Source organism: Elephas maximus, chromosome 4, assembly GCF_024166365.1.
Source record: "Elephas maximus indicus isolate mEleMax1 chromosome 4, mEleMax1 primary haplotype, whole genome shotgun sequence".
Taxonomy (NCBI): Eukaryota; Metazoa; Chordata; class Mammalia; order Proboscidea; family Elephantidae; genus Elephas; species Elephas maximus.
The window spans coordinates 65,509,520-65,525,765 of NC_064822.1; the positions used below are offsets into that span (position 1 = coordinate 65,509,520).

The following is a 16,246-nucleotide window of genomic DNA, read 5'->3' on the forward strand; positions in this document are numbered from 1 at the left end:
GGCTTTGATAAAGTTTCTGGCTGGTGATATAAGAAGACATGAGATTAAAAAATAAATGAATATTGTATTCATAACTTTGATGTAGCCTTTAATATAAAACTACTATTGAATTACCAAATAACATGAACAACAGAAGCCCTACCCTCATCTCTGATTCCAACCTATCCCTGAGTCATTCAATAAGACAACTCAATTTTTAACTGATACTTATCAGCAGTATTCAACCATCCAGGCATAGGGCCAATTTGAGACTCATGAAAGGCTGAGATTTTTTTCTGGCATGTGGAAGGACAAAAGAGCAAGAGAAATGAGGGAATTGTGGGTGTTGGTGAGATAGTGATTCAGGTTTATTAACCATGATATTCAGACTTTAGAGAACTGAGTGAGCCCAGAAAACCATGACAAGATCAGAAGAAAATTGGGGCATCAAAGCACAGACTCTTTGAGGTTGCATTGAAGCAATGAAGGAACACTATGAAATAGCTGAAAGAATATTTTAAAAAATGAGGTAATGGGATTTTAGAGCTTGAGGTTTTTAGTGTGAATTAGACAATGAGGTCTAGATCTTGGCCTTCAGGGTGTGAACTTTAGTGAATTTCAGGAAGGCTTGATTGTTAAATGGTTCATCTGTGTTAATTGTAAAAATCACATCACATTTCAGAATTTATTAAGAAATCTGAGGAGTGACTCTCTTAAACCATTAGTGCCATCTTCTTGCCTTCACTTCCATCTTTATCCTTGGGCCATCCATCAAATCACTCTTGAGAAAAAAACTAAAACTAAACAACTTTGCTTCTCCCATCCAGTCACGCAGACAAAAATCACCCTTCTAAGACCATAATCAAGTATGTAGAGAAAAGGCAGAAGGGGCCATTTAGAGATATATTGACAGATTGTAGGATGGATGTGCCAAACCCATTAGATCCTATGGTGTGTTACTCTTTTATTTCCTGAACATTTTCACAGAGATGAGTAATTTCTTTATTGACTATTTTCTCAAATAAAATCAATAAGCTTATATTAAAGAAACTTCAAATGTTCCAAAAAAAAAAAAAACTCTCTGCCACCCAGTCAATTCCCACTCATAGTTACCTACTGTAGAACTGTATGATGGGTTTCCAAGATCATAAATCTTTACGGAAAAAGACTACCACATCTTTCTCCCATGGAACAACTTGTGGGTTTGAATCACTGACCTTCTGGTTGCAGCTGAGCACTTTAACTACTGCACCACCAGGGATCCTTTCAAATATTACAGAAAAGCAAAAATGAACCTGTTGCCATCATCCCAACTAATGGTGAGCCTATAAGACACAGTAGAACTGTCCCACATGGCTTCTAAGAAGCTGGTGGACTTGGACTACCAACCTTTTGGTTAGCAGCCCAGCTCTTAACCACTGTGCCACAACTCTTAGATATCATGACAGGGTGAAAATAGAATGTTTAGAACCTCCTTTGCATTTCCATCCTCCAGTTCTACTTCACAGACTTGGCAATTGTTGTTTTTTCTTGTTTATCCTTCCAGAATTGCATTTAAGCATAAGAATAAGTGACTTAAAATGTTTCCCTTCAGAGTACATATATTTAACATATATCAAAATATGTTAAATCTGAAAAATAATCTCCATTGAAATACAAGGGAATCTTCTTAAAGCACACTTGAAAAGTTTCAAAGACGTTAGGAAATTATGGAGTTGGAGAAGGTACAAGAACATTAGAAATATTATCACATTGGAATTTAATAGAGAGTATTAAGAGTATATAATATAAACAGAAATTGATACAGCCTACAATATTTCCCATGCTGTACTGGAAATCACATAGGAGTTGAAGTTGAGAGATGGAAGTACTACTTCAGGCTCAGACAGTTAGGAATAGTTACTTGTTGATGAAGTCGAATCATTTCTGAGCAATTCAGTTTCCTCATCTATGGGTTAGAATGATGATCAAGTAAGATAATACATAAAAATTTGCTCTGTATCCAGCGCTGTTAAAAATGTTGATGTTGTTCTCATCTTCATTAATTCTGAAATCACTTGAAGTTCTTCAAATACCTGGAAAGGCAAGACAATCATCAAATATATTCAGCATTAAAGGAACAAGAAGGACATTATTAATTGCATGGTACAATCAATAAAAATCTAATGATTAAAGTAGATGGTTCTTTCTCTAACTGGATGGAATGTGAAAAATATATGAGCTATCCAGTAACTATGTGATCACAAATGATCTCCAAAAAGTCAATATATTCCATTTTACTTCCTTACAACTTAGTGCTGTACATATAAAACATTCTTACTTCTTGTGTCTTTTGTTATGTTTCCCCTTGAACATTTCTTTCTTGTATTTCTTCCTCTTTTCAGAAAACCATTCTTTTATCTGCATAAAATAAAGTGGGAGAGGTAACTAATCCAGGTGTAAACACATTGGGTTATATAATAGTATTCAAGTGACTTTGTCAGTGAAGAAATAGGCTACCATACCTGTTTATCTGTCATGTTAAATTGAAATGACAGCGATAGATAATCTCGTTCTCTAGGGCATTTATTAATTTAAAATTTGCCCAAAGATTGTCCATGAGGGATTTGCTGAGTAATCTTTTCTTGGGATACAGCCTGTCTCTTCCCATTTTCTCTTCTCTTCTCTCCTCTCTTCTTCTCCTTCTTCATTTTCCCATTTCTCCTTTCCCTTTTTTTCATCTTCACTATGATTCCTGGTTGACTGCTCTGGATTTTGATTGTAAGGCATTGCTGTTTTTTTCCGTGTAGCAAGATCTGTAGGGTAAAATCAAGGTGCAGCTAAATTTGACTTTTAGCTCATAGTCAACATACTTCAGTGTGAGATTACATTTGATTTTCATAAGATAGCAATGTTGTACATTGGTAATGGAAAGCAGAGAGGAAAGAAAAAGCAAAGTGATCAAAATCACTGAAGACTTTCATGAAAAGACAGATTAAAAATAATTTATTTTCAATTTAGGTACATACTAAGGAAAAAAATCTCCCTATTGAAATTAATATATATATCCTTGTGATGCTGGAAACCTTGATGGTTTTTTTGTGATGTTAGTCAAAAAATAAATTACCTTGAAATGAATAATTTGAGATGTGACAAATTTACTAAAAAGTCTAGAGCAAAATGAGAGACCAGGGACAGAGCTAGAAGTTGATTCTTTAAAGAGATTAACAAACTAGATGATCCTCTGAAGAGTGGTCAAGTTAAAGGAGAAAAGAAAAACAAAACAAAACCAAGCCTGTTGCCATTGAGTTGATTCCAACTCACAGCGACCCTATAGGACAGGGTAGAACTGCCCCATAGGGTTTCCAAGGAGTGGCTGGTGGATTCAAACTGCCAATCTTTTGGTTAGCAGCTGAGCTCTTAACCACTGAGCCACCAGGACTCCAGTGAAAAGAGAAACACACCTAAATAATATTAACCATCAAGAAGGAACTATAACTACAAGTTAATTATAGTTTAAAAACATAATGAGAAAATATGAACATTTTTACATCAATATGAAATCTTAGACAAAATCAGCACATTAGAAAAAAAAGTTGTATATCTAACTCAAGAAAAAACTGAAAGTCTGAATAACCCTGTGACTAAGATGAGCATGTTTCAGTTTGGCCAGGATGATCCTAGTATATGCCTGTATCCTGTCATAATTATTAATGACGCCCCCTTTCACCCTGAAAGTGATCTGGTTTAGACCACACATTGTATGGTCACCATACTTATGCTATTAAAGAAATCAAATCAGTAATTTAAAATAACCAAGACACTTGAGAAGAATATAATTAGTGACTTACTAGAAGGCTAAAGCAATTAAGGCAATGAGGTACTTGTGTACAGATGGACAAGTAAGCCCCTGGGACCCAAGGAGAGTCTAAAAACTGACACATGTATATAATAATAATAATAAAAAGATATATGATAGAGGGAAAATTACAAATCAGTGGGGAAATGATAGGCTATTAAATAAATACTGCTAGAAAAGATTGATAAAATCTACAGTAAAATTGAGAACTTCTTTCACCAAAGATTCTTATTAATCAAGTGGAGAGACAAGCTACAAATTTGAAGATATTTGTAACAGATATAACTGACAAATTATTGGTATTTACAATATACAAAGATTTCCATAAGTGAGTAAGGAAAAGACAAACAATCCAATAAGGAAAAAAAAAAAAAAAAGGCAGGAGCTAAGAATAAGCATTATACCAAAGAAAAAACTTGAATGGCTAATATTTTGAAAATAGTTTTTACCTTATTCGTAGCCAAGTTGAAGATAAGAATGAGATGCCATTTTATATCTACTTGATTGGCAGGAATTAAGAATTCTGATAACGCCAAGTGTTAGAGACTGGTGGATTGACAAGCTTTATACAGAGTCAGACAACTGGTTACTGACATAAGGCCTCAGGGGGAGGCAGAATTTTGCTGGTATTAACCACACCCTTGAGATCTATGATCTGTTTCTCTCTGGGTGATGGCATGTAAATGTAATGTTTTAGCTTCCTTTCTTACAGGGTAGCAGCACTGGTGACACAGTGGTTAAGCATTCAGCACTAACCAAAACGTTGCCAGTTTGAACCCATCAGCTGCTCCATGGGAGAAAGACGTGGCAGTCTGCTTTTATAAGGATTTACTATCTTGGAAACCCTATGGGGCAGTTCTACTCTGTCCTATAGGGTCACTATGAGTCGGAATCATTCAACAGCAACGAATTCGGTTTGGTTTGGTCTTATGGGGTGTCTTAGGCTGGGTTCTCTGGAGAAGCAAAACCAGTGAAGCGTGTGTGTGTGTGTGTGTGTGTATTTATATCAAGGAAATGGGTCACCTGGTTGTAGAGGCTGGAAAGTCCCAAGTCCATGGGTCAGGCTGGAGGCTTCTTCTCACTCACATAGCTGCAGGGCCTGGCAAACCCAAGATCGGCAGGTCAGATGGCAGGCTGCTGGCCCCAGTCCCAAGAACTGGAGGTCAGATGCTGAGGAGCCGAATGTAGGATCCATAGCAGAGTAAAAGCCAGCAAGCTTTGCCAGAAAGTCAACATATATTGGAAGCAGGCTACACCCCCAAGGAAACTCCCTTTCAACTGATTGGCTACTCACAGCAGATCCCATTGTGGAGGTGATCACATTATATCAGAGCTCATCATGAAGGTGATTATATTTATTACGTAGTTTGGATGACTGCCAAACTACATAACTGCCAAACCGCTGAGAATCATGGCCCAACTAAGCTGACGCACATCCTTAACCATCACACAGGATAACAGTTAAAAGCCTAATCAACCCATATCTCACACAATACTCAAAAACGGATTCTAAATGGATCAGAGATCTAAATATAAAAACACAAACTATAAAGATCATGGATGAAAAAATAGGGTCAATATTAGGGGCCCTAATGTATTTTTTTTTTTTTTAATGTATGGCATAAACAGGACATGAACCATAATTAACAATAAACAAACACCAGGAGATAAGCTAGACGAATGGAGTCTTCTAAAAATTAAACACTTATGCTCATCAAAAGAGTAAAAAGAGAACCTACAGGCTGGGAAAAATTTTTTAGCTATGACATATGCAACAAAAGTCTAATCTCTAAAATCTATAGGAAAATCCAACACCTCTATAACAAAAAGACAAATAATCCAATTAAAAAATGGGCAAAGGATACGAACAGACACTTCACCAAAGCAGACATTAGGTAGCTAACAGGCACATGAGGAAATGCTGCTAGAGAAACACAAATCAAACCTACAATGAGATACCGTCTCAACCCGACATTACTGGCATGAATCAAAAAAACATTTCAAGACCTATCATGAAGTATAACACTGTCAGTAACAGGATAATATCCATACACCTACAAGGAAGACCAGTTAATACAACAATTATTAAAAAATTTATGCAGGAACCATTAATGCCAAAGATAAAGAAATTGAGGATTTTTACCAATTTCTGCAGTCTGAAACTGATCAAACATGCAATCAGGATACATTGATAATTACTGGTGACTAGAATTTGAAAGTTGGAAACAAAGAAGAAGCATCGGTAGTTGGAAAAATATGGCCTTGGTGATTGAAACAACACTGGAGATCACATGATAGAATTTTGCAAGACCAATGGCTTCTTCATTGCAAATACCTTTTTTCAACAATATAAATGGTGACTATACGCATGGACCTCACCAGATGAAATACACAGGAATCAAATCAACTACATCTGTGGGAAGAGACAATGGAAAAGCTGAATATCATCAGTCAGAAAAAGGCCAAGGGCCGACTGTGGAACAGGCCATCAATTGCACATGTGCAAGTTGAAGTTGAGTTAAAATTAGAACAAGTCCACGAGAGCCCAAGTACTACCTTGAGGGTATCCCACCTGAATTTAGAGGCCATCTCAAGAATAGATTTGGTGCATTGAATGCTAATGACTGAAGACCAGAGAGTTGTGGAATGACATCAAGGACATTGTACATGAAGAAAGCAAGAGGACATTAAAAAGACAAGAAAGAAAAAAAAGGCCAAAATAGATGTAGGAAGAGACTCTGAAAGTTGTCTTGAACATCAAGTAGCTGAAGTGAATGGAAGGAATCCCATGTGAAAGAGCTAAACAGAAGATTTCAAAGGGTGGCTTGACAAGACAACGTAAAGTATTACAATGAAATGTGCAAAGACCTGAAGATAGAAAACCAAAAGTGGAAGAACACACTCGGCATTTCTCAAATTGAAAGAACTCAAGAAAAAATTCAAGCCTTGAGTTGCAATACTGAAGGATTCTACAGGGAAAATACTACATGACGCAGGAAGCATCAAAGGAAGATGGAAGGAATACATAGAATCACTGTACCAAAAAGCATTGGTCAACTTTCAAACACTTCAGGAGGTAGCATATAATCAAGAACCAATGGTTCTGAAGGAAGAGATCTGAGCTGCACTGAAGATATTGGCAAAAAACAAGGCTCCAGGAATTGATGGAATACCAATTGAGATCTTTCAACAAACAGAGGCAGCACTAGAAGCACCCATTCATCAATGCCAAGAAATTTGGAAGACAGCTACCTGGCCAACTGACTGGAAGAGATCTATATTTATAACCATTTCAAAGAAAGGTACTCCAACAGAATTTGGAAATTATTGAACAATATCATTAATATCACATACAAGTAAAATTTTGCCGAAGATTGTTGAAAAGCAGTTGCAGCAGTATATCGGCAGGGAACTGCCAGGAATTCAAGCTGGAAGGGCTGTGGAATGAGGGATATCATTGCTGATGTCAGATGGATCTTGGCTGAAAGCAGAGAATACTGTAAAGATGTTTACCTGTGTTTTATGGCATTTGACTGTGTGGATCGTAACAAATTATGGATAAAATTGCAAAGAATGGGAATTCCAGAACGCTTAATGGTGTTCATGAGGAACCTGTACTCAGACCAAGAGGCAGTCATTCCAACAGAACAAGAGGATACTGCGTGGTTTAAAGTCAGGAAAGGTGTGTGTCAGGGTTGTATCCTTTCATTATACTGATTCGATCTGTATGCTGAGCAAACAATCCTAGAAGCTGGACTACATGAAGAAGAACTGGGCATCACGATTGGAGGAAGACTCATTAACCTGCGATATGCAGATGACACAACCTTGCTTGCTGAAAGTGAAGAGGACTTGAAGCACTTACTGATGAAGATCAAAGACCACAGCCTTCAGTATGGCTTACACCTCAATATAAAGAAATAAAAAATCTTCACAACTGGACCAATAAGCAACATCATGATAAATGAAGAAAATATTGAAGTTGTAAAGGACTTCATTTTACTTGGATCCACAATCAACACCCATAGAAGCAACAGTCAAGAAATCAAAGGACTCATTGCATTAGGCAAATCTGCTGCAAAAGACCTCTTTAAAGTGTTAAAAAGCAAAGATGTCACTTTAAAGACTAAAGCGTGCCTGATCCGAGCCACAGTGTTTTCAGTTGCCTCATATGCATGTGAAAGATGGACGATGAATAGGGAAGACCAAAGAAAAATCTATGCCTTTGAATTATGGCGTTGGCAAAGAATGTTGAATATACCTTGGACTGCCAGAAAAACAAACAAATCTGTTTTGGAAGAAGTACAGCCAGAATGCTAATTAGATGCATGGATGGTGAGACTTCGTCTCACATTCTTTGTATATGTTAGCGGGAGGGCCCAGTCCCTGGAGAAGAACATCATGCTTAGTAGAGTAGAGGGTCAACGCAAAAGAGAAAGACCCTCAATAAGATGGATTGACACAGTGGCTGCAGCCATGGGTTCAAGCATAACAACGATTGTAAATATGGCTCAGGACCAGGCAGTGTTCTTCTCTGTTGTGCACAGGGTCACTATGACTTGGAACCCACTGGACAGCATCTAGCAACAACAACGTACTAATTTAATTATGATTTGAGCATCTATATTTATGCCAGAAGATTATCTGTATCAGTTAAATACTTTACTTTTTCAGCTAAGAAGAAAGTGTCATAACTTAGTTTTTCAGTTAAGAAGAGACTGTCATAAACAAATTTGCATTTTAAAGAGATTCCAGCTGCCCAGAGGAGAAGGCAGCAAGAGTGGACAGGGAGCATTAGTTAGTTAAAGGACATGGACTTTAGGGAGTGGGAAGTTGGCAGAGAAAATAAGGAAGTGAATGGTAGTGAGAGATATTGAGGTTAAGTTTGAAGATTGAGGGATGGTGGTGAGGTATCCGAGGACTACTAGGTTTCTGGCCCTGTCCGGGGACAGATGGTAGTACCTTTCACTAGGGCACTATATTTAGTAGGAGAAAATCTTGAGTCTGATTGTGCACAGAGTAAGTTTATTGTGCCTTTAAGACATTCAAAAAGAGAGGTCAAGTAGGCAGGAAAATGTAGTTCAGATCTACAGCTGAAAACAAAAGAGCTGGGCTGAAGATGTGTATAAACTTAAGAATTATGGGCATATAGTTGATCATTGAAGCCATGAAATGAATATTACTAGGGTTGCAAAATGACCACTGCAGGTAGAATTCAGCCAACAGACGTGTTTCTCTTGTGAAGCATTCTCTTTTGAATCAAAGTTTGAATTTATGGTAAACATTTAAAAATCAAGAGATTTAAAATAAAAATTCAGATTTCCAAATTAAAAGAAAATCTGGAACCAGTGTGCCTAAATTTCCATGTAACCAACAATTGATTGGATCTGAGAAGCATCGCCTTCTTTAAATGGATTATGCTTTCTCCTATTAGCTACAGTCCGCATAAGACCTCTCTTCCCATTTTCCTGCTCAACTGTGCTGTAGTTAAACCTATACTCTGTTGCTGGCTGAAATCCATAACCATTAGTAGAAAAAAAATCAAATTTCACTGAAGATTCCTGAATACAAATGGCTACAATAGGGCATAATGTGGTTAAAAAAACCCAAAAAACATTGCCTTCAGTCGATTTCAACTCATAGTGATCCTATTGTGGTTAGCCTACTAAAATCATGACAGCTTGTTTTTTTGTTTTGCTTTTTCTTTTCCCCAACAAAATTCCAAAGGTCAAGGTTCACCTAAGGTGAGACAAAACATAACAAAAGACTTGAGTGCATGCAAGGAGATGCACAGATTGGAGAACAGGGAACACCACAGAGAACAAGTACATATACTATATTTTTACACAAATAATGTGCGCCTTCTACATTTGTTTGCCAGCCTTGTCCTCCCCTTGTAAGGTATTTTCATAAGTGCCCCATGCCAGTTTTTTTTACATGTTGCTGTAAAAAAAATTAACATAGTGTGCTTACGAAAATACCTTGGTTGGGAAGGGTGTGGTTGACAAACACGCACAGAAGTCATGTATTATTTGGGTAAAAATACGGTTAACTTCCAGGTTTTATTCAACCACAGTTATATCTTAGTCCCTAGAAGATGAATAATAAGTCCAAAACCAAACCTGTTGCTGTTGAGTTGATTCTGATTCATAGCAACCCTACAGGACAGAGTAGAACTGCCCCATAGGGTTTCCAAGGCCGTAATCTTTATGGAAGTAGGCTGCCGCATCTTGTTCCTGAGGAATGACTGGTGGGTTCAAACTGCCGACTTTTGGTTAGCAGTCTAGCACTTAACCACTGTGCCAAATAAGTCCAAAGGAGAGGAAATAATAATAACAGTAACACAATAATAAGAAGAACACAAACTCATACAGCTAGTAAGAGTTGTAGTTAGAATTTGGACTCAGATCTGCCAAGCTAAAAAAAACAACAAAAAAACACAAAACCGTTAATATAAAATATAATGCAGTAGTTAAAAAAAAGTATCAAGTATGTCAATATATCTTAATACAGAAAATTGTCCCAGATACATTTGAGATGAAAGAGCAACTTCAAATTAACACATACAGTAGAATAAGTTTCTTAGGCTAAAAAAAAAAAAAAAAAAAAAATCCAACCAGATGGCTTTACTGGTGAATTCTACCAAACATTTAAAGAAGAATTAAATGCTTCACAAACTCTTCCAAAAAATAAGAGGAAGGAACACTTTCCAAATCATTCTATGAGGGCAGTATTAAGCAACAAAAAGAAATAGAAGACATCCAGATTAGAAAGGAAGAAGTAAAACTATCTCTGATGGCAGATGACATGATCTTGTATCTAGAAAATCCTAAGGAATTTACATGCATTTATGGTAAATTGATTTTCAAAGAGGGTGCCTGTGTCTCACTCAGGGCTCAACCACAGAAGCAAAACCAATAGATGTATATTAAGAGATTTTTTTGCAAGGAATTGGCTTACTCAATTTGGGGACTGCCTAGGTAAGCGTGAAATTCATAGGGCTGGCTGTCAGGAAAAGCAGGCTGGAACTCTCGGACAAGGGGTCCACAGGCAGAATTTCTTCTCTTCAGGAAGCCTCAACTTTACTCTTAAAGCCTTTCAACTGATTAAATCAGGACCACTCAGGTTGTCTAGACTAATCTTCCTTATTTAAAATCAACTCATAGTAATTACATCTAAAAAATACCTCACAGCAACACTTATATTAATTACTATTTGATTGGGTAGCTGGAGACTGTAGCCTAGGCAGCTGACATAGAAATCTCTGTCACTCTGTTAACAAAATCAGAGAAAGATATCCCAAGAAAAAACAACAGAAGAGTAATATTCTTTACTAATATACAGTTGCAAAAATCCTCAACAAAGTACTAGCAACACATAAAAAGGATTATATGCCATGAGAAATGGGATTTAATCCAGAAATTCAAGGTTGGTTCAGCATGTGAATGTCAATCAATAGAATAAAGGACAAAAACTCTATTGGTTATCTCAATAGAGGCAGAAAAAGCATTTGACAAAATCCAACACCCTCCATGATAAAAACACTCGACAAACTAGGAATAGTTTTCCCTGATAAAGGGCATCTACAAAAAACTTACAGCTAATATCATACTTAACAGTAAAAGGCTGAAAACTTTGCCCCCAAGATCAGGAACAACACAAGGATGTTTGCTCTTGCCACTTGTATTCAGTATTGTACTGGCAGTTCTAACTGGAGCAATTAGGCAAGAAAAAGAAATAAAAGACATCCAGATTAGAAAGGAAGAAGTAAAACTATCTAATTGCAGACCACAATCTTGTATATAGAAAGTCCTAAGGGATTCCCATGCATTTACAGTAAATTAATTTTCAACAGGGGTGCCAACATTGCTCAATGGGGAAAGAAGTCTTTCTACCAAATGGTGCTGGGACACCTGGATAAACGCATGCAAAAAATTTAAGTTTGGCCCATACCTAACTCCGCGTAAAAAAAATAACTCAAAGTGGATCAAAGGCCTAAACGTAAAAGCTAACAGGAGATCTACATGACTTTGGATTAGGCAATGTTTTCATAGATACGACACCAAAAGCACAAGCAAGCAAAAGAAAAAAATAAATTGGGCTTGATCAAAATTAAAAGCTTTTGTGTATTAAAGGGCAACTGTCAAGAAAGTGGAAACCATGGTGGAGTAGTGGTTAAAAGGTGCGGCTGCCAACCAAAAGGTCGGCAGTTTGAACCTACCAGGACCTCCTTGGAAATTCTGTGGTCTAGTTCTACTCTGTCCTATAGGGTTGCTATGAATCGGAATTGACTCTATGGCAACAGATTTGGTATTTTTGGTTTTTATCAAGAAAGTAAGGAGCCCTGGTGGAGCAGTGGTTAAAGTGCTTGGCTACTAAACCCAAAGGTCAGTGATTTGAACCTACCAGCCTCTCCATCAGAGAAAGATGTGGCAGTCTGCCTCCAAAGAGATTACAGCTTTGGAAGCCCTGTGGGGCAGTTCTACTCTATTCTGTAGGATTGCTGAGTCAGAATCGACTCAATGGCAAAGAGTACCAAGAAAGTGAAAAGACAACCCATAGAGTGGGAGAAAATATTTGCAGTTATATATCTGATAAGGGTCTAGTACACAAAATCTGTAAAGAACTCTTACAATTCATCAACAAAGACAAATAACCCAATTAAAAAATGGGCAAAGGATCTGAATAGATATTTCTCTAAGGAAGATATACAAACGGCTAATAAGCACATGAAAAAAAAAAAGGGAGAATGTTATGGTACGTGAATTACATCTCCATTTTTATGTGTGTTCATATAATTGTAATACATAAAATAGTTGCTTCTGCACACTAAAATAATATTATTTAAATTCAAGCTTACCAAGTATTCTATTTTAAAATCTGCAGTTTCCCATTTGTGGGATTCAAGTCATTAATTGTACCATCAGTTTTCCTCTTTCTATTTTAACCATATCCATCAGCAATACAAATAGGCTCTGATTACTAACTACCACGTGAAAAACAGCAACGACAACAAAAAGACTTATTGAATCCCACATTCCTTTATTGCTACCACCCCATTTTCATTTTCTTTTATAGCAAAGCTCCTCTAAAGAATTTTCTGTATTTGCTGTTTGCATGTTAGCAATGTCCCCGCCAGTATCTCTCTTGAATCTACTCCAATAAGGCTTTCATCCAACTCTCCACAGGCACTTCTCTTGTCAAAGTCAGAAATTAACGACCTTAACTTTGCAAAAATCTAATGATCAGTTCACACTCCTCAGCTTACTTGATGTATCAGGAGATTTTGACATAGTAAATCACTCTCTCCACCTTGAAAAATTTTCTTCTAGGACACCTGGGTTTCCTTCTATATCACTAACTGCTCCTTTAAAGATTCCTTTGCTTGTTCCTTTTCTTTTCCTCTTCTGCTCCCACCTTGGACCTTTTGAGTCTCCCAAGAATAAATTCTTAGATCTCATGATCTCCTTTACATACAATCCTATCCCAGGTCATTCCATCTCATGGCTTTTAATGCCACTCATATGGTGAAACCCTTGTGGCATAGTGGTTAAGTGCTCTGGCTACGAATCCACCAGGCACTCCTTGGTAACTCTATGGGGCAGCTCTACTCTGTTCTACAGGGTCACTTTGAGTTGGAATCGACTCGACAGCAATGGGTTTGGGTTTTTTTTCATATGGTGAAGACTTCCAGAAATTATCTCCAGGTTTGTATATCCAACTCCCAATTCTATGTACCCATTGGACGATCAATTCATGATCTCTACTGAAACCAGATTCATGCTCTGTTTTCTCCATTTAGTAATACCAGCTCCATCAGCTTAGTTGCTTTGGTCAAAAACCTTGGCAACATCCTTGACTCTTCCTCTTTTCTCATTGTCCAAGCCAATCTGTCAGAAAATCTTGCCTGTTTTTTTCTTTTTTCCAAAATATACTCACAATACTAACACATCCTACCACCATTATCTCTAACTTAGATATAATTTTTAACTCTGTTTGCTTCTGCCTTTCCCTGTCTGCCCTATAGTCTATTTCCAGCATAGAGGAGAGAGTGATCCTTTTAGAATGTAAATCAGATGATATCACTCAAAACCTGAAAATGACTTTCCCTTTCACTCAGAGTAAAAGTTAAAGACCTTACAATGGCCTACACAGCCCTATAGGATTTGGTCCCCGCTAACTTCTCTTATTAACACTTCCCTTCACTTACTCTGCTCCATTCTTTCCTGTCTCTTTGCTTTTCAGCAAACAAGCCAAGTTTGTTCCTAACTTAGGCTTTTGCACTTGCTGTTTGCTCTGCCTAGAAAACTATTTCTCTTCATAAAAGCATGACTTGTTCCCATACATTCTTCAAAAGAGTCTCCAAATCTACTTATCAGTGAGGCCTTCCTAGAATGCCATATTTGAAATAGCACTCACCCTCTTCCCCATACTCCCTGTCCACATCCTCTTGATAATTTTTCTCCATAGCGCTTACACTGTCTTCCATACCATTTATTTTACTTGTTTATTTATCTTCTGTTTGCCTGTCTAGAAGGTAAGTTTGATGAAGGCAGAGCTTTTAGTTTTGTTTCCTTTTCTATGCCAAGTAACAAGAACACATAGTAGGTGATCAATAAATATTTGCTGAATGAATGACTAAACAAAAGATTACTGGAAAAATATGATAACAAAATGCTAACTGTGGTTATCCCAGGGGAGGGAAAATGGTGGGAAAGAAGGAAACTTACTTTCATTTTTTTTACTTCAATATTGTTTGAATATCTGTTGCAGTTGAGTCAATTCCGACTCATAGCAACCCTATAGGAGAGAGTAGAACGGCCCCACTGGGCTTCCAAGAAGCAGCTGGAGGATTCAAACTGCTGACCTTTTGGTTAGAAGCCAAGCTCTTAACCACTACGTCATCAGGGCTCCTTTTTCACTTAGTAGTATGCATTTAAGATTCCTCCATGTCTTTTCATGACTTGATAGCTCGTTTATTTTTATCACTGAATAATATTCCATTGTGTGAATGTATTACAGTTTGCTAATCCATTCACCTATTGAAGGACCTCTTGATCACTTCCAGTTTTTGGCAATTATGAATAAACCTGCTACAAACATTCATGTGTAGGTTTTTAAGTAGACATCATGTCGTTTGGGTAAATATCTAGTACCTCGATCGCTGGACCATATGGTAAGTCTATGTTTAGCTTTCTCAGAAACTGTCAGACTGTTTTCTAAAGTGGCTGCATTTCCACCAGCAATGAATGAGAATTCCTGTTGCTCTAAATCCTCACCAGAACTTGATGTTGTCAGTATTTTGGATTTTAGCCATTTTGATAAGTGTATAGTTTTTTTTTTTTTTTTATAGCGGTAGCTCACTGATGTTTTGATTTGCAATTTCCTAATGTCATATGATGTTAAGCATTTTTTAATATGTACAACACAGAGTGAATTCTAATGTAAACTACGGACTTTGATTAGTAACAATGTATCAACATTGAGTCATCAATTGTAACAAATGTACCACAGGAATACAAGATATGAATAGGAAAAATAATGTGTAGGGGAAGGAGCACATGGGAACTTTCTGTACTTTCAGCACAATTTTTCTATAAATGAAAACTGCTATAAAAAAAAGTCTGTTAAAAAGTGTAAAACAAGAAAACAAACAAACAAAAAACGCAGAAACGTTTATTTGAGCTATAATGCCTTCTCATTTGTTGCTCTGCTGGTGCTGGCCAGTCTACCTTCATTAACAGTTATTGTTGTTAGTTGTCATCAAGTCAGCTTCGATATGCTAAGAGGTTATGACACAGGTTTTGCTGCTCTTAGCTTACCATTCACCTGAAGTGTCTATAAGACAAGACAAGGAGAATAATCAAGAAAGGTAACAGGATTTCTTTAGAAAGAGTTGGTGGTAGGTTGTGCTTTCCTTCCCTGCTGCACACACCAGTCTCACATTCTGGGTGAAAAGAGTTTCTGCTTTCTTAATCTTGGCCAGGTGAAGAGAACGTCATAGAACCACTCATAAAGCTTTTGTGTTTGAGGATACACAGGGACTGGTGTGAGAGTGCATCGGGAGCTGTCCGTGGTGGCTGAATATTGACAGAGGTCTCTGCTGGTAACAGCTTCCTGATCTTCCGGGTTGGCTGATCAGATGTGGGTGAGCCAGATGTGTGACCATTTTGATGGGGCTGGATTTGGACCGTCATGGCAGGGTTGCTGCCTACGGCCTCACAGGCCTTGCAACCTAGCAGCTCTTCTTGAAAAGAACACCGACCACCAGAAGGCTGGGACTGAGGAGGGGGCCCCTTGGGCCAGCTGTAAGAAGTGTAGCTCTCGAATATTGATGAAAAAAGTACCCAGTGGGGAGACAGCTTTAAAACTAACAGAAAATTCTTTCGGGGTGGGAGCGGGGGTGGTGAACAAGCAAGAAGTGTAGTC

General features: G+C 37.5%; 1 protein-coding gene across 1 annotated transcript; it reads right to left on the reverse strand.

Annotated features, from left to right (window-relative positions):
* Nucleotides 1-2,295: 2,295 nt before the first annotated feature.
* On the reverse strand, nucleotides 2,296-14,285 carry NANOGNB (NANOG neighbor homeobox). The gene is given in 5 exon segments (XM_049884819.1): nucleotides 2,296-2,379; nucleotides 2,484-2,551; nucleotides 2,554-2,619; nucleotides 2,622-2,774; nucleotides 14,237-14,285. Coding segments are annotated over 5 exon segments (420 nt in total).
* Nucleotides 14,286-16,246: the final 1,961 nt, after the last annotated feature.